Here is a 24,836-nt window from a genome sequence, read left to right as displayed (position 1 = left end):
AAGTAGAAAGTTGGCTTTTAATGACTCATCATGAAGGTAATGGCAACTAGGAATGCCTGTGCTCGCCACAGATTTGATCTAAACCCTACTTAAGCTAGAATGAGACTTTCTGTTGACCTGAGGGAATTTTATCAGACCCTAGCTTTGCTTCTAAAATACTAAATTAAAACCCATAAACTCACATCTCATATTGAACCTAACTATTAAATCTGTGTCTCAAACCAAATTTATACCATAATTAGTTAGACACTAATAAAATATATTTCCACCTGCTAGTTAGGACTAGTCAGTATTTACTTTTGGCTGCCATGACATTGGCATGCATTCTATGTCAGGGCCTTTTATTTGGGTAGGTCAATTCCTATTTGCTAAATTTGGGATGGTTGAAATTTTTCTTTAAAATGTTTCCCATAGTGTCAGGCTTGGTTTTGGCAGCCTTTTGAGAACAGCTTGAAATGTTATGTTCCCTTGATATTGAAGGATTTAAACACATTACCATATTACTTTAGATCTGTGTTCCAAGTACCAGGATTGCCTAGTTAAGATTTTGGTGCCAAAATGAATGACAGTAAGTTCAAATAGACTAATCTGTGCAGGTGAAATAGTTTCCCTTGCTGAAGCTATAAATTCAGTAGAGGTAAATAACAGCCTGCACATGCCTCTTAAATTGTATTTAGGCCACAGGAAGCAAGGTGAGGTCTGAGAGTTTTTTTTTAATAGCTCCAGTTAAAAATGTAATACCCATAATGTTATTAGTCGCTAAGACATTACCTTTCCCTGCTGTGATTCACCATTCCTCCACCTCTCCCATTCATCACAGCCACGTCCCGCTCGCTCCACGCAGCTCCGGTGATGGTGTCAAGGCACAGGGAGTCACCTCCCAATCCCAGGAACGTCTCCCCTCTCTGCCTGAGGCTGATCTGACTCTCACTCTGCAGCTGCCAACGTAAATCCAGTTATCCAGGGGGAGCAGCCCTAAGGTAGAGAGAGCCAACTGCCTTGTTGCCCAGTTCCTGTTTCCTCCCCAGAAGCAGCGTGCTTGGCTCAGTCCTGTTCGTAGCACTTCCCTGTGCCATGCTTCGGTTTTGCCTGAGCAGTGGGTCTGTGGTAATACTTCCCTGCCCTGCAGGTACCAAGTTCCTAAGTGATCCCTGGGCAGCAGCTCTGTCCCAGCTTTGCCTGGAGCAGGAGCTGAGGGGCTAAAGCCATCCTCCAGCCTGGCTGGGAGCAGCTTCTCTCCTTTCTGCCTCGCTGAGGCAGCCGGGGGTTGGGGGAGCACCGCCAGGACCACCACTGCTGGCTTGGCTCCAGCTGGGGGGAATCCCCTCTGGGAAGGCTTTTCTGGCTCTGCAGCCCCCACGCTCTCGACCAGACGAAGTGCAGGGGTTGCAGAGCAAGAGAAGCGGAAAGTCTCAGCGTATGCAAATGTCAGAATTCTCCCTGAGCAGCCACCCATGCGGTATGCAGGATGAATCATGTCCTAACTGAGCGCATTCCTGCTACTTTGGAGGGCTTTGCAGATGTGTTCCAGGTCACCCTGGGCGAGAAAACCACACACAGCCACAGTTCCTTCTTCCCTGGCAGTCTGTGCAGAGGGGACAGCACCTTTGGAAGGGTGGGCAGCTGGATCCCTGAGCCCCCGCCTTTCACACGGAGGCTGGGGATGCTGGAGGGAGCATGGGGGGCTGCCAAGGCGGTAGCTGGGATAGAGCTGATGGTAGGGAGTCTCGGGAGATGGGAGGTTGCTCTTGATCTAGCAGGGAGACAAGCTGGGAAGGGAGACAATGTTGGAAGACAGCACTTATCATCCTCTATTTCTGGCTTGAACAGAAGGGAATTTTGCTGCTCCAAGAGGCAAAGTTTGGGTCAGTAAAACAGGATTTTAATACAAATACTCAAGGCTTGGAAAGCAGAGGTCTCCTCACAGGGCTGCATCCTCTCTTATGGTGATCTCTGGCTGCAGAAATCTCTAGGCTGAACTCTTAGTCCAGTATATGGATACAGATCGCATTTTTAATATAAAAATACATTTTAGAAGGAAAATGATTCCCAGAAATGGGAATTCATCTGCCAAACAACGTGCACATAACTGACTTTACGCTTAGAGGTGCCAGAAAGTTCAGGAATGAGACCAACAATAAAAAACCAACACACGTGTGAAAAACCTACTGCATTAAAGCCAGATTCAATAAAAATAGCACCTAGTTTATGTGCTACAGAAGCTGGCACACACCTCCAAAAAGCTGAAGGAAAGAGATAAAATGCTCAGAAGTTGCAAGCAGTCCAGAGGAACAGAGCAGCCCTGGAGCAGAGCTGATGGTTACTCAATAACTCATGCACGATATTCTCCTGTGTAAGTACTTTCAATTCTTCATCCTGCTACTTCTCGGGCAGAAAGACACAATCCGTAGCACTTGGGGCTGATCAATAAGCTTCACTGTTGCAGCCAAAGTGCTTTGTGATAGATTTTACATTACGAAAAAGGACTCCCAGAACGTTACACATCGTTTTCTTTCCCAGTCTGCAAGCTGACAGCCCACGATTTCGGTGTTGGTGGTATCCCTTACACTGCCTGCAGCTGTAAAATGCAGCCCGTCCCCTGGGGCACTTACAGTATACAGAAATCAAAGCAACCCCGGGCTGGAATGGGAGAGGGGAGGAGGGCAGTGAGGGGAGGGGAGGGGATGTGATGTGCTCAGGGCGATGCAGGCAGTGGGTGGCAGAGCCAGGTTGCAAAGCCAGGTCTCTGACTCCCCCTGTTGCTTTGCCCACTGGCTCACGCCGCCTCCCCGGGAGCCCAATCCCACTTGGATGTGATGTCCCCCCAACAGCAGCAGAAGGACTTGCTGCTGACACCAAAGCTGAGTTTGCTTCTTTTATTTATTTGCTGTGTTTACAGCCACCTCCTGGTGCTGACCAACAGCCCTGTCGAAAACTAGAGCGGCCCTAGACCAGCATCCCTGAGCCTGCAAGCACTCAGGCTCCAAGGAAGCTGCTCCTACACACACAGGCCCTGAAAGGCTGACTCCAAGCCACCCACTTCCACATCAAGGCAATCTGAGAAACGTTTGACTCATCTCCCACCAAGTCCAAGGAGCCGAGGGAGGGGGATGTTCCAGAGAGCGAGGAAGGGTTAGTTCAGAGCTTGAGCTGTGAATGTCCTAAGCCAGTGGTTTCCTAAAATTATAAATCAACAACAAATGAGAATTTACAGCTTACCTATGTCCTAGGAAAATGCTGGGGATTTTGCTACTTACTGCTGCTTAAGCAAACCAAGGCAGGCAGGATCAGAAGGCAGACCTGGAATACAACACTCTGGACCAACCCAAGTACATTTTACAACGCACATAAAAATATAGGGATTGTCTGTGTTAAAAAACATTTTCTGTTGTGCTGTATGCATGCAGGTAGAAGTGAGCACTGATTAGACTAAGTCTAAAAAAAAATTCTTTATTTTGAGGTTCACTATGAATTTGTGTAAGAGCTGCAACCTCTGCTCCCCCTTGCAGACAACATGTGATATAACCAGGTCCCAAAACTCCATGAGGGAACTGGTCTGAGGGTCAACACCCCCAGACAGGTGCAGATTCCTGACCTACTGCTGCTAAATGTGTTGGCTCCTCGCTCAGAGCCTGTGGCAGAAGAGCAGCAGAGGCAGCAGGGGCTGACTGCCCTGTTAGTGCTGTCCTTGGAGGAGAAGCAGGCTCGAGCAGTATCAGTAAGAGAAAAAGCTGAAACCTCTAAGGGTGTGATATCATCTGCACGTGGAGGGATTTAGGCACATCGCCCCTCTTTGTGAGGAGTCAAATTAGCTCCTGAAGGCTGCTATAGCCCTTCTCCTCTTCTTCTCTATAAATGTAGTGGTGTTCTCCCCAGAGCTTCAAAATAATGAGGTGGTTTTACTTCTTACATCACCTGCAGGGTTTGGTTTCCCCAGGCTTTGCCATCAGGCCAGAAAAGTAAGACACACTTTTACGCATCTGCCTACGAGGACGAGGGCTGGATGCAAGACCACAGCAGGTCCATCCTCTCAGTCAGCAAGCACTGAGGTGCTTCAGCTGAGCCCCCACAGTGTCTTCCCCACAGCACCTTTCATTTGGGACCTCTCAGGACCCCCCCAGATAAATTCAGAGGGGATGTTTAGGGGCTGCTCTCATTTGCCATCTTCCCCTCGGCCCCTAGACCTCTGCCATATGAGGGAGGTAGAACCCAGGACTTCCAAAAACACCAGTACCTGGAAGCAGGCTGCTGACAGCAGCCTATTTCGAGGTATTGCTTTATCAGGAAGAGCCTGGAAGCGCTCCCAGAGCACAGGGAGTGCTGCACATACCAGGCAGGGTCGGCTGGCACTGGCCAGCAGCACTGCAGGATGCCTGGTCCCAGATCAGACCATGCCAGCCAGCCCTCCATGGCTCCACAACAATGTACTGGCCCAGTAGAGTGGTGCCAGGGGGACATTTGGCACCTCCTGCTACACACTGCAGGTCTCAGTGAACCCCTTCTGGCCTCAGCTTCTAGGAATAGCTTCCCATAGCTGCCTTGAGAGGTTTTTTGTGTAAACTGAAGGCTGAGTTAACCTGAGCCTCAAGTCAGGAAAGCTTCATCCCACTCCTTTGGAAAAGTCAGTCCCAGCAAATGAGGCTATTTGACCAGCTGCTCTTGGTTTATCTTCGTTAATCAGTCATGGCAGCAAGTATTGCTCACGTGTACGTGGTTAGCAGTGCTTCTGTTCCTTCCAGATTTCCCTGCAAAGGTCTGAATTTTTACTGTTTGGGTTACAAAAGCAAGACTTGTTCAGGTGAATGACACTCACAGCAATCAAGGATTAGTCATTTGCTAATGGACTGAGGACCAGCCCCTCAGATTAAAGTACAGGGTAGAGCCTATTCCTTTTCATTTCTTACCTATTCTTAACTCCGAGGATCTTTTTAGAATCCATAATAAATTAAATATCCCTGTGAAACAAGAAGCTGCTATTAACATACAACACTGGAAGGCAAGAGGAGAGCCATATCTAAGCCCAAAACTAGACAACACTCCCACTTGGGTTTTGCCAGAGCCAAGTCCAGTGGAAGCAGTGCCTCCTGCCCTGCAAGCTCTACTTCCATTATAAACACCACAGCCAGTGTTTCAGGATCCAGGTCTCCACCCTGCGAAACTTGTGCAGGATCGTCGGCTTATCTGTATTTAATAAGCACACCCTCTTCCAGCATCCGAGCTGCTCCTGAAAACACTGACTAACACCGTGCTGAGTAGAAACCCTTGATCAAGAGATCATGGTATTTTGACCTGGAACCACAAGATAATCACTGTTTCAGAACAATTTCCCACCCATCCTACGGGGACTTTTCCCAGATCGCATTTCCTCAGTTCATCGGGGCATGGAACAGCATCAAAAGGCTGACGGATGCCAAGCTGTGTCACTTCTAATGGCTCTTCCCTTTCCAAACAGCGTATCATGTCATCAAAGGCAACTAGGCTGGCATGACATAATTTGAGAATCTCACTTTATAGCTGGTAGAAACCGAACCCCGACGAGTCTGTCAGTAATGATATATTCCAGGTAATAAAGGATTGAAATCTCCTGGCCCCAAGTCTCAGTCTTATAATTAAGCGATGCTCTGATTTGCCAACTTTCACAATTTATGAGCTTTGCAACGTTCAGTAGCTGGTGAGAGAGTGGAAGTAGGCAGGGGGGTTACGGCCACAGCTTCCTGATCAACCTCATTCTTAAGTTCCTTGTTTTAAAAAATACAAATAAATGTGGAGTTGTTGAAGGCCTCCAAACCAGAATGCATATAAATTTGGGTACATCACGTTTATCTATCTAACTGTATATAAGCATTTTATCTCAAAGCTGGTGTTGCCTCTTGCTCTCCAAGCCTTTGGGTCTGATAGCTCTATGTGCAACAAGGCACTTCAGGAGGATAAACCAGGGTATCAAAAAGGTGCCACTTTGGAAATAAGATTAATAAATGGTCTACAAATTCAGGATAATATTTGTCAAAGATGCCTTCGGATCCAAATTTCCCTAAACTTGAAATTAGACTTCTGAGTTAATTTACTGGGCTATTGTGGTCTAATCAGTAAAGCTAATAGCTGATCTCTTAAAAACCTCAGCATAACTCAGGATGAAGAAACATTTCCCTGACCTAAAAACAACTCCCAGAAAACAGCATACAAACACATTTCTCAAAATCAGCACCTGTATAAGCAGTTCTGTCTTCCAGAAATTCAAGCAACTTCATTCTACATCCCTCTATGACACAGGCAGGATTTTCAGAGCATCCTCTGCCTGGCAGCTCCCACCAAGACTGGCAGCACAAGCCATCCCATGTCAGATTACTCAGCTCAGGGCCACAGCTCAACACCCAACCTAAACACTTGTCTGCACACAAACTGCATATCCTTGTGTCTGTAATTATCACAAGGAAATGGCTCCCAGTTGTAACAAATGATCTTCAGCTGAGTTATCACCCATACCAAAGATCAGACAAACGTCAAGGACCGTGGAAAAGGAGCCAGAAACCTTCCTGATGTGCCTTATATTGACTACCACCCTCAGCTCTGGTCCAGGAAAACTCCAAAGTGTTTCTTCTCCCAGATCAACCAAATCAACTTTGAGACTTTTATTTGCTGCAACATAACAAGATGCTGCAAGAAGAGAAATCACTGGACTGCTCAGCTCACTCTGAGTTTGAAAGAATTGGCCTAAACCAGAAATTTAAAAGGATAATGGTGTTCTTCCTTCAGTCCTGACTATAATGGGCATTGAAATGTTCCAAATGCTTGTATTTTTGCAAAATAACAGGGAGCACAAAGAGAAAGATGGGTTATACTTCATTTTTCAAGCCCTACTCAGAGGCAGCTTGAATATTATCTTAAATATTAGCCCACTATTAGCTGATGTTAACCACTGGGAACCAAAAGTCCAGTTCCTAAACATCTCTGTTTCCATCTCCCCATCAGTACAACAACAGTACAGCACTTCCCTCCTTCATGGCAAGAGGCATAGCCAGGCTGGGATGCACCTGTCTGGGGTGGCACAGTCAAAATACTGAGGCTAGACCCTACTGATGCAACAGAAAATATATTAAAAAATATATATATTTAAAGATATTATATAGTGTATTTTTTTATGTATCATAAATTATGTATTACATATTATATATAATATATATTTAATGCATTGTTAGGTACTATTAAACTTACCCCTTACACAGACAAGTGTTCAGAACTGGCCTGAGTGCTCAGTCCCTCCCTAAGCTGTGCTAATGCCTCCCACCTCCCTGCTCCTGCCCTCCATCCACCTCCTGTACACCAGGAGGAGCGTGAGCAGGGCACAGCAAGAGCACTCTGCCCTTCACCTTGGAGGAGGCCTTTTCTTTCCCATTTCAGTAACATTTGGCCAGTTCTTCTCCTCTTCAGTCCACATACAGGGAAGGGAAAGAAGAGGTCTCTGAAGGTCCTCTCATTCCAACGCTCCTGTCATGGCCAGGGACACCTTCCACTAGACCAGGTTGCTCAGAGCCCCATCCAACCTGACCTTGAACACTTCCAGGGATGGGGCATCCAGAGCTTCCCTAGGCAACCTGTGCCAGGGTCTCACCACTCTCACAGTAAAGAATTCCTTCCTAATATCTAATCTCAACCTACTCTCTTTCAGTTTGAAGCCATTCCCCCTTGTCCTATCACTCCAGGCCCTTGTGAAAGGTCCCTCTCCAGTTCCCTTGTAGCACCTTTAGGTTCTGGAAGGAGCTCTAAGATTTCCATGGAGCCTTCTCTTCTCCAAGCTGAACAGCCTCAGCTCTCAGCCTTTCCCCACAGAACTTTGTGGCTTCCTTTGGACTTGCCCCAGCAGCTTCACACCCTTCCTATGTTGGAGACCCCAAAGCTGGACTCAGAACTCCAAGTGGGGTCTCTTCAGAGCAGAGTAGAGGGGGAGAATCCCCTCCCTGGACCTGCTGTCCCCTCTGCCTTTGATGCATCCCCTGATACAGTTGGTTTATGAGCCCTTCTTCTTCACACCTCTCCTCCCTTTTCGCTTCAGTCCAGTCAGGAGGACAGCTCTGCACCGGTGGTGATGCAGCCAAGGCTGGACACTGCTTTACCTCCTGGTAGCGCATTTTAAGAACCATTCCTTAAACAGACTGCAGTGCTGCTCCTTTCATTGTCTGTCTCCCAAATCCACCAGCACAGCTCTGCACTCCTTGTCACCTCACAGTGGGTGTCACTGATCCACCCAGTGGAGCTGCCACGACTTTCCTGAGCGGCCACTTCTACCAGCGAATAGATCACACTTTCAAATCACTGCCTGGAAAGTCTGCATGGTATGTGGCTTAATTTTCTTCTCCATAATATGAAATCCAATCTGAAATGCACAGATTAGTTTACTAATCTGTGTAAATCCTATTAATAGCACTTACGCTGCTGCGCTCCCATTCACATTCTAACAAATCTGTTTGGACTGGCTTGGTTTTCCCTCATCTCCTGCAAGATCTTCACACCTGGTTGTGGTCACGTCTTCACAAAATAGCTGGCCATAAATGGAAACTTGTGCTTTACGGTCATCTCTCGTATTTTAATTCGTGTCCCATGGTCCATCATGTTCTGGATCAAAGCATTAGTGCTGTAAATCACCATGGTGCCATCGAAGCTAAAGGGATTATGCAAAGGATTGCACAGCTTCGGTGGGGAAGGGCACAGCCCCTCCTTTCCCCCAGTGTGGCTGGCTTCTGCCCCTGCTCCCATTGCTCCATGCTCCTCACATCTCCCACTGGCACCACAGGGACTCCATCCTGCCCTGGGCACCCTGGCCAAAACTAGGCCCAAACACCAGCAAAGGGCCTGTTTGAAGGAAGGAGCTGATGGACAGTCTCTGGAGATGCTGGATGTGCAGCTGGAGACACTGGATGTGCAGCTCCAAGCACATCCCCTTCTCACCTGTGGGTTTCAGGTGGCATATCCAGCACTAGGGCTTGTGAATGTCAGAAAAAGCAGCCTTGCTGGCAGCTGGGTGGGCTGCAGTCCCACCCCCGAGCTCAGTGAGGCCTCTCAAAGAGAAGGCACCCTCTGTTCTGCTACAGAATGAACTATTTTCTATTTGAAACAACAATATTTACTTTACCTATAGTGGACTCCAGTGGCTCCCTACGTTGCAGTCATGGTAAGAGGGATCAGCATCAGGAACGGCAGAGGAGGAGTGTGGGGCTTGCATGCCTGGCTCCAGCTTCCTAATCAAGCTATACATTAATTAACTAATCCATCTCCACACTGCTGTCCCCTGCACTTCATTTCACCATCATCCCAGAGTCCCTGTCACTGAGCACCTTCCATCATGGCCACAGCCTCAGCCCATCCCACAACACACCAGCTCCATGCTCAGCCAGGATCATGCTGTTCCCTTGCAGGTGAAGAGTCCTCCATGACCTTGGGCCAGGCTGGAATTTGCCAAAACCAGTCCTTGGGAAGGACTCTCATCTGCTGTCACTCCTGACCTATGCCCTTGCAGCCTTCCAGCACCTGCTGGTGCATCCCATACCATGTGCCAGGCAGGAGAGGATGATGGATGTGGGACAAGAAGACACCCTGCCAGGCAAAAAGCTCCTCAGACTTACCAGCTGGGGGGTTTCAACAGAGAACAGGAGAACATGGGAACTCCCAAGTGATGAAGGGAAAAACCTTCTCTAGATCATAGAAAGGGAGGAATTTGAGTTAAAGCTGCATTTACACAAGTCCACAGCAGGACAAACCCACTCCTATCTCCCTACCAAGGGATCCCTGCTCCTTGCATGAGTCTGTTGTCTGTGTGATCCCCATCATCCGGCTCTCCACAATTCCCAGGGCCAAGCAAGGCCCTTGAAGTGCTTTCACTAAGCTCAATAAAAAGGCTGGACCTGCAGTGGCAAGTCAGTTACAGCAGAGCCTTGGATAAATTTTCAATGGTTTTTCAACTAGAGGGTTAAAAGAATTATTAGCATAAAGGATTTGTGATTCTTTTCTTCCCCATAGCTGAACTGCATCACTCCCCATCCAAAAACATATGGATTTTCTCTCATCACTGTAGAAACTTTTCAGGGTTGATAGAGCTTCCCTCTCACCTAGTTTTCCTTAAAATGGTTTTAATATTTTTTTATTACCTGAATAATTCCTGGTGGTTTACATGAATATTAACTCAGGAATTGTTTGTAATTCCTCGGTATCCTGGAAGAAATATTTTAAAAGCACTACCCACACTCAAAAAATTCTCCCCAAATTCTCTTTTACAAAGGGTTCTTACTTGTTACCTGTGTTAAAGCTTGCCTGTGAAACAGCCATTTGTTTACAGACCTTTAATCTCTAGGTAAAGGTGCCTGTTGTGAGACATTAAAATGCCACAGAGAAAGAAAAAACCCAAACATGAAAAAACAGAGGAATTTTTTAGGGAGAGCCAAACAGCCAAATACAATATGTGGCCAGACAGAATCAGAAGCGCTGGCTGCAGTACAAACCCAAGAGGCATCAGACAAACCGCCTCAGCCACAATGGTAATGGTTCACCAGCAAAAGGAATGTAGAAAACAAAATGGGGGGAAGATCTCCCCAACTTCCTCCTCTGCCTTACCCCCAAAAGTCTATCTGAAGTGGCTGATATGAAAGCGGTGCATGAAAATGTTCCACTTGGGAAAGGCAAAAAGGGACTCGCTTGCTGGTCAGGAATTTTGACTCTGGTGTCGTGCCTGCCCGACCCTGTGTGGGCAGACCTCGGGAAAAGTGATGCTTAAAAAATACTAAGGGTGAGATGAGAGCAGGGGAACAGCCCATCTCAACCCTTTGTACATCCACTGAGCTCCTCTGTAAAACTGGCATGATTTCTATCACCTCTGCTGCAGAGCGTCACGTACCGATGGCTGGAGACCTTTTTCCGACGTCCAGCTCGTGTGTGCTCACAGCCAGCCTGTGCCCGTTTTGTCCTTCCCCTTAAATAGCTCTTTCCCCTTGGACATGGTTGTAGGGGACAGTCACACTCCCTTTTCTCACCTCTGCCTTTACTGCACAGCTGTGCTGGAAGTTGGCTTGCAAAGAGCTCCTTGAGCTCCTTGTCCTGATGTCAAAACCTGTGTCACATGCCACAATCAGCTGAGACAACAACACGCTCTGGAAGAGCCCTGCTGCTTTCGTACACCCAAGGAGATCACAAGTCGCCTCCTCCTCCCTGTTGCTCACAGGTCCTTGAGTGAACACACAGGAGAGCTCAGTTCACCATCTGCTGGGAGGGTTCGTCCAAAAAGTGAACTTGACTCACAGCTGCTCTTCAAACCCTGCCCAAGGATGGACTCACGAGCTCCAGCTGCTCATTCTCAGGCAGTTTTAGGACTTTCTGTCCCCGCCTGTCCCCAGGAGGGAGAGGCTGCTGCCTCACTGTGGTCTTGGCAGAAGTAATGGTGTGTGACCTCCATGGTCATCTCAGAGTGCAACCTACTGCCCTAATGTCCTCTGCAGCAGCTTCAGCTTCAGCCGGAATGCCAAGTTACAGATGTGGTTGCTCATGCTTTAGCTGTGGGGGAACAGAGATCTTTTGGAAAGATTAAGATGGACAGGACCTCACGAAGGCTGGTAGTGGGGCTAAAAGCCTGGATCACAGAGAACTTTTCAGCCTGGCTCACCCTAGATTTGGCTTCAGAAATTCAGGGTTCAGGTTCTGCTACAAAGTTTGGTGTTGATTCCTGGAACTCAACTGAAGTATCTCCTGCTTCCACCCAGCACTGGCCAGGGTGTCAAGGGAACATCTGCATCGCCTGTTGTGAATATGCTCTGGCAGCAGTGACAGAGGAATTACTATACAATTTTCTCTACAACAGCCCTGCAAACTTCTTTTACACCCACCTGGAGTGTTAAGTTTTCTATCATGGAGCAGCCTCTCCTCTATCTCCAATGCTGAGTTGCACAGGACCCCACCTCTAGGGAAGCCTCCACGTGTCACTGTGATAAAACTCCCCTTCATATGAATTTTAATACAAGTATTTATATTTAATATTGTCTCCTGTGTAAAGGATCAAAAGTCCTGGCCCTTGGTATCTCCCCATCCTCCATGAACAAACGCAAGTAAGCTTCCAACGCTCCTCAAAGCTGCATCCTGCAGCTCCTTGGTCCCACTGAGGTCTGTGTGCTTGGGAAGAAGACATAGGTGTGCTAGCAGTGGCCATGACCATGATGACTTTAAAGTAGAGGAATGCTTTGGAAAATGAGTTCATATGAAAAGAATCATTAAAAACCCCAAATATTTCATGCTGTCCTCATGCTCAGCCAAACAGCTTCTCCAAGCACCCATCTATTACAACTAATAATAAAGATAAGTATCTACTATCATGACCTTACCTCACTAAGTGTAACCCCATGTGCGTTCACAGATGTGCTTTGGGAGCTCTTCCATAAGTGGAATTGCTGGAAATCTCCCAGAATTGAAATGACTTCACTTGATATTTAAAGAGATGAGAAAAAGGGGAGGGGAGAGAAATACAGTCAGTAGATTAGACACTGTCATCTGATCCACTCAGTGCACAAAGGACATTAAACGGAACTGAAACTCAAATTTAATGAAGCTGAGAGACACAAACCTGTGTGTAATTAGCCTACAAGATTCACTACCACAAAGTATCACGGAGGGCAAGAGCCTGTCACCAAGAGTGTGGAAATATATACATTTATACACACACACATATAAAAATATATATATATATACACACCTACACACGAGTGTATATAGGTGTAGAACTGTGTTCTCTCAGGGCTGAAAAGGACTTGACAACACCATTCAGTCTTTTCCCCAGATCCAAGACAAGATCAAATACATGTCGGTATTTTCTGACAGACGTTTGTCTAGACCTGTTTTTAACAGAGAATCTCCCACCTCCCCAGGCAATTTATTCCAACGCTTCCTTTTCTTCCTCAGCTTTCTCCACACACGCACACGTATATTTATCTCAGAAAGGTGAGCGGAGCAGCCTCTGATGACTTGCACATCAAAAGGCTTGTTAACTCATTTCTCATGGCAAGATCTTTCTTGCGAATGACGTATGAGCCCAAAAGATCCCATCGTGACCTGAGGTGACAGGCTGAGCTTGGGGGACCAGCAGATGGGTTAAGGAGGGGCAAATGGGAAAGGAGGGGGAAATTCAGTCCTTTCCTTATTAACCCGTCAGATTTGTCTGCTGATAAAAGAGGGACCAACTTCGTATACGCCATTTTTAGGCTCCAACACGAAGCTCCTCTGGTTTTTTTTGATAAAATAAATGCACTTCTGGCTTCCTCAGCAGCCACCTCAGAAGAGATGCTGTCCTGTCAAACTTAAGTAAGGCAAAGGAGGGGATGAGGAATGAGGCTGCGCAGCTGGAATATGTAAATGGCAGGATGGAGAGTAGCACTTTCCCAGCCACACTGGATATCTATTACCTCCACTTTTGGACTGACAATGCACCAAATGTTTCATTGCCTGGGGCCTTACAAAGCTGACCAGCTTTTTTAGCTGAAAGCACTAATGTAGAAAGGCAATTGGGAATTAATTATTTAATGTGGTTTTGTTGTTAGAAAGCTTCCACCCCTCCTGCATCTCAGCTACCATTATACATATGTTGCTTTTCTTCAGACTACAGTGGTTAGGCAGCAGCAGAAAATGACAGCTAAATCCTGTTCCCACTCGCAATGAACTCCATTTAAATCGACAGATTTGCATTCAATAACCAAGGGCAGAGTTTAACCCCGTGCTGGGAGAGCATCATTTGTGACAAAAACCATAAAGAGATCAGTTTCCATTTCTGAAAATAAGCCGTCTCATACCTCCGCTCCCAAACTCCCTCTTTGACAGACAGCAGAAGAGTACTCCTGTTTAAAAATTAAAATCCATGCAAGTAGCCCTATTAGGAAATCAGGCTGAGCTGCCTTTAATGTGGCTGTTTGGATGCCTCACTGGAGCAGGCAGAAAGGTGCATCCCGAATCCACACCGCGTGTTGGTTCAGCTCCAGCTTCTCCCGGATTCTCAAGATAAGCATCTATTTCATTTAGAGCCTTTTTAGTTATGACCTGTGAAGAAGCAAATGTCCTTTTGAAGATCTCCCTGCAACAGCTGCATGCCAGAGACTCCCGGCCAAGTTACTTGAAGAGCTTAAGGATCAAGCCCCAAGTATTTAAAAAATAAAGTGCAAAATAAGATTCTGCAGCAGGGCTGAGAAGGGGCATGAACTTACCTGTCAGCCATCATACATGAGAAACTGGTAACTTCTTCCCTGCAGTCATCACCTCTGGAATCATTCCGGAGGAAGCTCCGACAGGATCCTACCAAAATTCAACAGAGTGAATTAAACCGGGAATTAATTTATTGCAACGTGTCATATTTTTCCAAATACAAAATATACTGGGTTTGCTTTTTAAAATTTTTTTCTTTTTTTCTCTTTTTTTTTTTTGCTCTTCAGATGAAAGAAATACAGCTGTGCAGATGTGCTTTTCTAAGATCCAGTGGCATGAAACCTGAAATGCCCCAGCAAGTTTCAGGAGCGAGAAGTTTTAATCACCATGGAAGCACAACACTTTTGAAGGTCTATGAAATTAAACACCCAGGTCTGAAGAAAGGGTAAACTTATCCGTCTGGGCAGATCTGCTGATAAACAGAGACAACTCATTTTCTCCTGGAAAGCTGCATTTCATGTTGTTTGAAAAAAAATAATCAGCTGTTAGAGACAGGTTTATGCTGGGAAGGGAAAGGACAAAAAAAAAGGCAGTGCTGGGAGAGACTTTCTCTAAGGCAAAAGGAAAGGCAGTGTGAAAGTATTCCCGTCGGTTAAGTGATTCCCTGCAAATGCAGGAGGTGGAAGAGAAGGTGGGCTGAGCATCTTTCAGGGCCAGACAGAGGAAGGCTGGCGACGACGGAGGCATATGGAGACCCACCCAGGGCGCAGACAGAGCGGAGGACCCCCAGACCTCGGCTTACGCAAGGTGACCTTTCCCCTCTCTAAAATTTCAAAGCTGGCGTTGCCGGCGCTGAACAGACTGTGTGCCATATGTAACATGACCTCAGCTCTGCTCTGCCAAGCCACTGATGGCATCACTAATGAGAGGTGAAAGGTCCCCTCCTCGCAGCTCACTCGGAAACCCACCGAGGCGGCGGGTGCGGGACGGGCCCCCCAGCCCTGCAGCCCCACAGGCAGACACTCACTGTCCCCCTGACCCCATATCCCTGCAGGCAGGGACCTGCTGCCCCCCAGCCCCATATTCCCGGGGGCAGGTGCCCACTGATCCACCACAGGCATGCACACTCATCCAAGGGGTTGTCGGTGCCTCTTCCCTTGGCCCAGGTGAAACTGGCACAGTCCCCCAGCAGTGGAAATATTTGTTCAATACCCAAATGCAAAGCAGGAAGGCAAACAGAGCTCTGGATGTAAATCCTGTCTCCGGTCCAGCTGCCACCCTTCCAGCCACCAGGCAGCACCTTGCTCCGAGCTCGGATTGTGTTTGGGCATCGACTGGGTGGGGAGATGGGTTTGGGCTTGAGGACGATGTGAAAGGAGGGGGTCCTTGGGCTGCCCTCCTCAAGCCAGGAAGGGCCTGAAATTTAATTTATTTTCTTTTCCAGCAATTTGCACTGAACCTGGTGCAGAAAAAAACTAAACCACCGCACTTCCCTCCACGCCCTTTTTTCTTCTTTCTTTTTTAGTAAGGGGTTTGGGGTTCTTTTTGCAGTTTTCCCGGTGTCCAGCGCCCCCCTGCCCCAGCCATCACCTAAAAAAGGGACAGATGGGACCCGCCCACACTGCACTCCTGGGCACCCGGCTTCCTGCCCCCGACACACGTGGGGATGGTCCATGTGCTGCTGGGTGGGTGTCACGGGTGTGGGTGGGGGGTTCACGCGTGTGTGGGGGGGTGTACACGTGGGCGGACACCTGGACGCAGGGCTGTGGGAGCATTCACATGGCTCGGTGTGTGCTCACACGGGTGTCTGCCCACAGGTGAGCGCAGGCAGGGATGTCTGTGCCACACGAGGAGCTGTGCACACACGAGGGTGAAATTTCGGGGGGGAAGAGTGTCCGCCCACGTGGGTGGGGGAGTGCACACAGGTGGATTTTGGGGTGTCGGCACTCGGAGGGGACACAGGTGTGTGTGTGCACATCGATGGGGAGTGCACAAGGGTCTCTGTGGGCGCTGGGGCGCTGCCCGTGGGGTGACTGGGAGCACACGGGTGGGCGTCACAGCGCGGACTTGGCGTGGGCTGGCCCTGCACCCCAATTCCAGCCCCGGGACCCCGGCGGGACCGGGCTGGGGCCGCCCCGCTGGGAGAGGAGAAGGCGCCCGTGGTTTGTTTCGCTTTCGCGAGTGACTCATTCCTGGCAGATGTGGCACCGCTGAGGTGCAGCGAGGACCCACCCACGCACTCAGTACTTATATTCCACCCCCCCGCGACCGTGCTCCCGTCTCCCCACGCAGGGCCAAACCAACCCCGCGGGGAAGGGGCTGGTTTTACCCCTCACTGATTTTCTGCCGGGGATTCATTTTTACACCGCATCCTGCGCTGATAAATTAAATTATTCGTTTCAAATACTTATTCCGCCCCCCCCATCCAGCACATCCTCCTCTCACAGGAGGGCAGACGAAGGTGCCCACGCTTGTCGGGTTGCGCTGGGACATACCCTGCTGCCGGCCGCGGAGTGGCTGCGGGGGGGCAGCCGGGACGTGTTTTTCTCCCACCGAGGAGGCGCATCTCGGGGGAACATCCTGCCTGTTGCGGGGAATCAGCGCTCGAAGCCGCGGCAGCCCCGCGCCTGGTTTGCCCGCAGCCTAATTCCGGCTGCATTATCTTACTTTAAAAACAAACAAGCAAAAAAAATTTAAATAACATAAAACGGCAGAAGTTGCAATGACCACTGTCTCGGGTACCGGCAGATGCCATTACGCCGAGAAACGAGAGGAAAACAATGTCGCGACAACTCGAACCACCGCGGTGATTCCGCGCGGGTCCCGGCGGGAGGCTCCCAGCAGCCCCCCGGAGTGGGAATCCCACCTCCCGCCGTGGGACTTCCACCCGCCGTGGTGGGGTGCAGACCCGCCCGGCAGCGCTGAGGGGCTCTGGGGACTTGTGAGCAGCTGGGGATGCAGCGGGCGGGGGTCTCCTCCCCATTCCGAGGGGGGACTGCAACTGGCGGGGGAGCTGCGCACTCCTGGGGCGTGTGGGCACCCGAGGGTCGTGTCGCCGACACGGACACGCGGGGGAGATGTAGCCCAGCCAGTGCCGGCTGGAAGGCGAGCAGGCAGGCTTCCGTGCAGAAAAGGAGTTAAACCCCGCCGTTGTCCTTTGATTTAGGAAATGGCTCATCCAATTCAGTTCCAGATTATTCAGGGGCAGGCTGCCTCGCTCGCTCCCTCTCTCCCCACGCCAGCCCAAACATCTTGAAGTAATCAGCAGCTGAGAACGGAGACGTCCCCCTGGCATCTCAGGTTAAAGAAGGAGGTCCAGGAAAATGTGGTAGAGCCATTACAAGAAACCTGAGATGCATTCATCAGAGACTCCAATTGCCATCGCATTAGGATTGATTAGAGACCAGCAGTACCGTAATGACCCGGAAAGCGGGGCATACGGGGATTATTAATATCAGACTTCTCAAAAAAAAAAAAAAAAAAAAAAAAAAGAGGGAGGGAAAAAAAGAGGAAAAGAGGGAAGGAGGAGGAGGGAAAATTTAAAACATAAAGCGCATCGCGGGGCTCCTGCTCGGATGCACGGATGCAGGCTTACCTGAGAGCACAGGCATCGGCGAGCCGCACGGACGAGAATTTATCTAACTTCTGGGAAAGAAAAAGCAAACAAATATGGGGGAAAAACCCCACCTCCGGACACCCTGAAATCGCCCGCCTCCATGCACGGCTCGCACAGAGAACTCCCAGCGCCGCGGCCTCGGGGCCGGGCGGGCTGCGGTTCGGGGTCCCAGCCGGGGGCTGCCCCACCCAGGCCAAAGGACGCCGGTCCCCGGGCTGGCGACAGCAAGGACAAGTTAAGGAGCCACCAAAGAGGGGCAAGGAGACCTCAGTGGCTCGTCTCCTTCTCAGTTCCCTGCGCCAAAACAAATCAGCCCCTCCTGGTCTCGGTTTAAATGTAGCTCACTGGATAATTAACTCCATCTTTCCAGCCCTGCTTTAACTGTTTATTTAGTGTCACCCCGTATTACCATCACTAGCACTTTCCTCTGAACAGGAGGAGCTGGAGGGTTTCACCTCCCCAAAGGAAATTTTTCGTAGCTTAAAAGAATCAGCATCCAGGAGGTACAGGAGCAAAGAGAAAAGGGGGGGACCGGAACTGGGGATCCTGTGGCAAAAGCAGGAGAAAATAAGGGTGGAGGGGGGACAGGGACAGAAAGACGTATCGGCCCTCGGACAGGAAAAAAAAAAAAAAAAAAAACAACAACGCGTGATCACCTCTAATCCTTTGAAAAATGTCCCGGTAAGTGCGCGAAGAAAGAGCCCTTTGTGCCCTGGGGATCGGCCACGCCGGGAAGGCCTTATCCTTATCCTGCCCCACCATCCCGGCCCGGCCCGGCCCGGCCCTCCTCCGGCAGCCCCGGCCCGGCCTGACCCCGCCGGGTGCGGAGGGACCCCCGCGCCGGGCACCCCCGGGGGGCCCGGGCAGGGACGCGGCCCCCGCCCCGCGGACACCGGCTTTGTTTTTACAGGTGTCGGGAGGGCAATTTACTAACAAGTAATTAAAGGTCGCACCGGTTTGCAGGCGCGCCGGGCCAGAGGCTCCTGCGAGAGAAGAGCGGTGCATATGGAGAGGGGTTTGTCCTTCCTCATTAAAAAATAGAATAATAAAGGAAGGGGGAGGGGGAGAGGGAGGGAGGGAGAGAAAGAAAATACAAATCCTTTATTGTTGGGGAATAAGCCGGGAAGCTGGCTGTCTCCCTGCGCCTCGCATTCGGCAGGGAAGGCGGCGCGGATCCGGTATCACGTTGCAGATCCTCACTCGAGATAACGAAATGCGATCTATTTTTCAGAACAGCAAGTGGATGGGAAAGGAGCCTCTACAACACAAACCTCATTGACTTAATGGGTCGGTTTTGGATTTCGCCTTCGAAAGGTTCGGCAAGCGGCAGCGTTGTGTTTCTGCCCCGCCGGCTCCCAGCCTCCAGCCCCGGTTCCTCATCCCGACGAGACGCGGCTCCACAAAAAAACCCCATTGCTGGTTTTATTTTGTTGCGCTATTTGTTTCCCCAGACCATTATACTTATAGAAAAAAAAATTAAAATTTATTTTTGCTTGGGGAAGAGCTTTATTTCTAAGTTCGTGGGTGCATGGGGGATGTATTCGGGTTATTTTTTCCTGCTTTGTTTCGGCTTTTTGTCGAAATCGAGGAAAATCCGCAGAGCGTTGCGTGGGCTGCATCTTCATCCCCGCTCCGCGCTTGTATAACGCCACATCGAATAAAAAAGGGAAGATATGAATTTCCCGCACAAACAGAGCCGATGGGTGCCCGGGCAAGGGGCCGAGGAGCGGAGGGCCCCTCGTCCGGCCGCCGCCTCTCCGCGGGCGCGGATCGGGCAGGCCCCGACGGCGGGGGACAGCCCTGGGGGGCTCAGCCCGGGCGGGGAGCGGGGTGATGCTGCCGGGGTGATGCTGCCGGGCTGCTCCTGCTCCGCCGGGAAAGGAAGGACCGAGAGCGGCCGGCGGGAGCTCCGTGCCGTTGTGTTGTTCAGTAGCTTTATGCTCATTTGCATCTGCCTTGTTTATTTTTTTTATTATTATTTTTTTTTTGAGCGGCTCGAAACTATTTTTTCCTCTGTGTGGTTTTCAAGGTCTAAACGGGATGGGGTGTTCTGGGAATACATGTACCTCTTTCCGCGATTTAAAATGAAAGGTTCCCAGTTTCTAGAAAAACCAACCGCGGGCCACAACGAACATTGATGCTGAGCGGTTCTCGCCTGCAGTAACTCTCAGGTAGACCCTGGTGGGTCAGTCCCCTCCCTGTGTGAATTTTCATGAGACGGAAGAATAAAGTCCCGCAAGGGAATCGCGAGGAAGCCTCGGCTCAGCCCTCACCCGTCCCTGTCAGCAGTTCCGCCGGCCGTATTAGGATAATTTGCTCATTCCCGGCAAGAGCGGTGTTTGTTTTGGTCGGCCTTCTAAAGGAGAAAAAAAAATAAAAATAAAATAAAAAAGGAAGAAAGAAAAAATCAAGAGAAGAAATGAAGAAATGTGAGGGCAAGAAAAAGCAGCTTTCGTTAAAATGGCATGGGGCTTCCTCAGCCCCGAGTTGCGTTTCTCTCCTCCTCATCCAGAAGTTACAAACCCTCAGATCCGTGCTCTTCCAGAAGCGAGTACCTTATTAGAAAGAAGAAAATAAAGTTTAAAATTAATAACAATAGACAGGAACGATGGAGGAGCCCACCCCCAGGCTGGGCAGGGCGCTGCTCCTCCAGGACGCGGCCGCGGGCGAGCCCATGCCTTATAATTCTGCGCACTTGCTCCAGACTTTAGGGTATTAGTTGATTTTAGAGCCGGGTTTAAGGCTTCGTTCCGGTCCCCACACAGCTGCCTTGTCAATAAGGATCTGTTCCAAGCAGACATTCCTTCTGGGAGGACATTGCAGCTCTTTAAGACTTCATCTGCAACATCATAAGTACTAAAATAAAATGGCAAGGGAAAATTACCAGACACATGGTCATGGGATATGGAAGAGCCCTGACTCCAGCGGACATAGTACAGTCGCTGTACAGACTGGGTGGCAGGGGCTTAATTTAAACAGCCCCGAGACGCGAAGTACGTGGGAAAAACAACAATCCGGATTTAGGAAAATATCGGGACCGGCCTTTCCCATGTCGTATCGCAGGCAGAGGCTGCGGGCAGAGAGCGGGCAGCGGGAGAGCCGCCGGCCCCGGCTCCGAGCCGTGCGGCTCCCCGGCTGTGAACGGGTTCCTCTTCACTTGGAGCATTAAACTCAAATAAATCCGACTTGGAAGGTCAAATAAATCCGACTGTCTTTAGTGAGGACAAACAGGTTTTAAAGAGCCCCGGGATGGCTCTTGGCACCCGCGGAGCGAACTCATTCTTGAATCCAAATCCTTCTGGAGTGTGCTTAAAATACGGGTTTCGACTTATCTAATCAAAGATAAATACAGCCGTAAAGGCACCCCCTGTCCCCCGCGCCCTGCCCTTATCTCCCTGCATTGTCCTCACCTCCCTGCTGACAATAGATTATGTTTGCTTAGGGAGCCTAATTGTTTTCTAATTTTTCAAATAATTGCTTTTGAGCGAGGTGTGCAAATGAGGATTAGGCTAATTAAAGCGCCGCCGGTGGGTGCAGCGCCGCTGCCCGCCGCCCGCACGGGGCTGCCCCGACCCGTCGGGACCCCCCGCGCCGGGAACTGGGCAAAACTGGGGGCAGGAAGGGGCGCACGGGCCCCCGCGTGTTACCTAGCCATTCACCAAACCATTATTTATTCATCCCCAGCACTAAGGTAATTAAATACGGGCTGTCTTGGCAGGAGACGGCCAGCGGGCAGGGGGCGGGGGCGGGGCGGGAGGGCAGGAGTTTTGGGGCAGAAGAAAAAAAGACGGAAGAAAGAAAGAAAGAAGAAGAGAAGAAGAGCCCGGCGGGAGCGGCTTCCCCGGGGATGCGCCCGGGGGCGCAGGCGGCGGGGCCGCACCCGCGCAGAGGCGGCGGCGGGACGCGCAGCCGCGGCCGGGGCCGTGTCCAGGGCCGTGTCCCCGCCGCCAGGCCCCGCCCGCCCGTGCCGAGGCTCTGCCCGCCGGGCCGGGCTGGGCTGGGCTGGGCTGGGCTGTCCGGGCTGGGCCGGGCCGGGCCGGGGGTGCCCAATCAGCGCGGCGCGGGGGCTCGGGCGCTTTAAGCGCGGCGGCGGCGGAGCGGGGACAAAGTCCCCCCGGCGGCGCGACGAGCATCCCCGCTCAGCCCGACACACCGCCCCCGGCTGCCGCACCGCCTCCCCGCTCTGGGGACGCCACCGGGACCGGCACCGGGATCGGGATCAGCACCGGGCCCGGGCCCGGCGGGCGCCTCCCCCGCGCCCCTCCGCCGCCGCGCTCCCGCGGAGTGCCCTCCTCCTCTTCCTCCTCCTCCTCCTCCTCCTCGTCCTCCTGCGGCCGCCGCCGCGCTCGGCCATGTCGATGCTGCCGTCGTTTGGCTTCACGCAGGAGCAGGTCGCCTGCGTCTGCGAGGTGCTGCAGCAAGGGGGGAACCTGGAGAGGCTGGGCCGGTTCCTCTGGTCGCTGCCGGCCTGCGACCACCTGCACAAGAACGAGAGCGTCCTCAAGGCCAAGGCGGTGGTGGCCTTCCACCGCGGCAACTTCCGCGAGCTCTACAAGATCCTGGAGAGCCACCAGTTCTCCCCCCACAACCACCCCAAGCTGCAGCAGCTCTGGCTGAAGGCGCACTACGTGGAAGCCGAGAAGCTGCGGGGCAGACCCTTGGGCGCCGTCGGCAAATACCGCGTCCGCCGAAAATTCCCTCTGCCCCGCACCATCTGGGACGGCGAGGAAACCAGTTACTGCTTCAAGGAGAAATCCCGGGGCGTGCTGCGGGAATGGTACGCCCACAACCCCTACCCGTCCCCCCGGGAGAAGCGGGAGTTGGCGGAAGCCACCGGTCTCACCACCACCCAGGTCAGCAACTGGTTCAAGAACAGGAGGCAACGGGACCGAGCGGCGGAGGCGAAGGAAAGGTACGTGCCACCCCCCCATCCCCTCTATCTCCCCTCTTCTCCCTGCTCCACCCTGCGGGGGGCGGTTGGGAACCCCGGGAGCGCGGCGAGTACCCGGCGGCGGATGGGATGGGATGGGAGCGACGAAAACACACGGTTCCCTCCAGATCCAGTTTTTAAAAATCATAAACCGTGTTGCGTCTTCCCCTTCCGTGGAAACCCATGTGGACTTTCCACTCGAGATCAGCCCGACCCCACCTGCCCGGGGGGAAGAAACGAGGCTCTCACCGTCCTCTCCAGGCCGCTCCGCCGCCTTTGTTTGCCGCCTGCCTCCCCGAGCAAACCGGGAGCGATGCCGTCCCGGAGCCTCCGGGGAAGCGGTCGGGATGCCGGGTCGGGCATTGCCAGGGATCGGTCAGGGTAGCTCCGAAGACCGGAGGAGGAGAGAGATGCAGGGATGGAGAGCTGGGGGGCATCGGAGTGAGACCGGGATGGGGACACGCTGGCCCGGCCGAGCCTCCGCCCCGTACCGAGGCCACCCCGGGAGGCGCCGGGGTGGCCTCAGAACGAGGCGGCAGCTTGGCCCGGAGAAGCAGAGAGCCACGGAGGGCATCGCCTACAGCAATCTCCCCATCGAGCCTCCAGGAGAAAATCTCGCACCCTGCTCGTATCCCGGCTGCACTTCCATTTTTAATTAAAAAGAAAGAAAAATTCCTCGCTCCATTTTTTTCCTCCTCACTTAAATTACCGGGCTGTGCAGTGTGCGCTTATTTATATAAGGGGAAAAGAAATAGGGATGATCCGTTATGAAAATATTTTTTTTCCCCCACTGGAGAAGCATCTGCTCCCACGCTGGAATTAAACGTGAAGGATTTACGGGGGACATTAGCACAATGCCCATCCTCGCCGCCTCCCGCCCGCCCTGACATCCCCGTTGTGGGATTTTTTTTTTTTTTTTGTCTTGCTTTTCTGCAGGGAGAACACGGAAAACAACAACGCGGCCACCAACAAACCGAACCAACTCTCGCCTCTGGATGGGAGCAAACCCCTCATGTCCAGCTCCGAGGAAGAGTTTTCTCCTCCCCAAAGCCCAGACCAGAACTCGGTCCTGCTCTTGCAGGGGAACCTCAGCCACGCCAGGAGCTCCGGCTATTCCCTGAGCGGTTTAGCCACATCCCAGACCCCTCACAGCCTCCAAGGCCACCAGCTCCAGGACTCGCTGCTGGGACCCCTCACGTCCAGCCTGGTGGATCTGGGATCCTAAAGGCCTTCGGCGGCCGGCCGGAGGATCGGGAGAGGAGGTTCTGCTCGGGGACAGAGGCTCTGGGTTGTACATAGAGGACAGCACTCGGTTTTACAGCTCACCCGCTGATTCTTAACGGGACTCTCGGCTCTTTTCACACAACCCCACATCGGCTCCTGCTCCAGCTCCCCTCTCCCCCAGCATTTCCCACAATCACCACGATTTTTTTATTATTTTTTTTTCCACGTAGCCAAACGCAAAGAGCAGCAAGAACCCTCGTCAGCCCTTCGAGTTCAAACAAGTTGGTCCCACCGGGAATTACAAAAAAAAAAAAAAGAAAAAAAGAAAATAAAAACCCTAACCCCAGCTGGATCCGATTCCACCCAAACAAATCCCAGCGCCGAGGGTGCGGTGGGGCAGGGGCGGCCAGCACATCCCTGCTGCTGCCCGGCCAGATCCCCGAGGAGCTGGGACAGGGACAGAGGGAGCGAACCGCTGTACTGAGCCCTGTGTCGGAGGGGGAGGAGGGAGGGGAAGTTACGTTTACATTTTTCATATTTAGCCTTACCAGAAAGATTTCGATGTAGTTTAAATTAAAAAAAAAAAAAAAAAAAAAAAAAAGAGAGAGAGGAAAAAAAGAAAAAAAGGAGTTAAAAAAAATTCAAAAGCTTCAGTATTAGAGTTTTACCAAGTGCCTGTGTCGGAGCGCGGCCGTGCGATGCAGTTACTGAGCGGGCTCTTATGGGCCCGCGTCCCTCAGCTTTCTCCTCCTCGGTGGTGAAATGCATCAATGTGGCTAAAAATTAGGATAATAACAGTAATAACAGAAGTCGACGGCCGTTTCCACCTAAACGAGTATCCCCCAGGCTGCTCCGCCAGCTCCCCGTTGCCTTCTCCCGTCTGTCCCCGCTCGCCACCTCCCTCCT

The 24,836-nt window shown here is 51.3% G+C and overlaps 1 protein-coding gene across 1 annotated transcript; it reads left to right on the top strand.

Annotated features, from left to right (window-relative positions):
* The first annotated feature begins 22,100 nt into the window (after window positions 1-22,100).
* SIX1 (SIX homeobox 1) lies at window positions 22,101-24,265 on the top strand. Its single transcript, XM_050336273.1, has 2 exons — window positions 22,101-22,688; window positions 23,643-24,265. Exons 1-2 carry the CDS (start codon window positions 22,129-22,131, stop codon window positions 23,929-23,931), a joined length of 849 nt encoding a protein of 282 aa, XP_050192230.1. The 5' UTR covers window positions 22,101-22,128; the 3' UTR covers window positions 23,932-24,265.
* Window positions 24,266-24,836: the final 571 nt, after the last annotated feature.

Source organism: Myiozetetes cayanensis, unplaced genomic scaffold (genome assembly GCF_022539395.1).
Source record: "Myiozetetes cayanensis isolate MyiCay16 unplaced genomic scaffold, myiCay2020 scf6-25, whole genome shotgun sequence".
NCBI lineage: Eukaryota > Metazoa > Chordata > Aves > Passeriformes > Tyrannidae > Myiozetetes > Myiozetetes cayanensis.
This window is presented reverse-complemented; position numbering and strand designations above follow the sequence as displayed.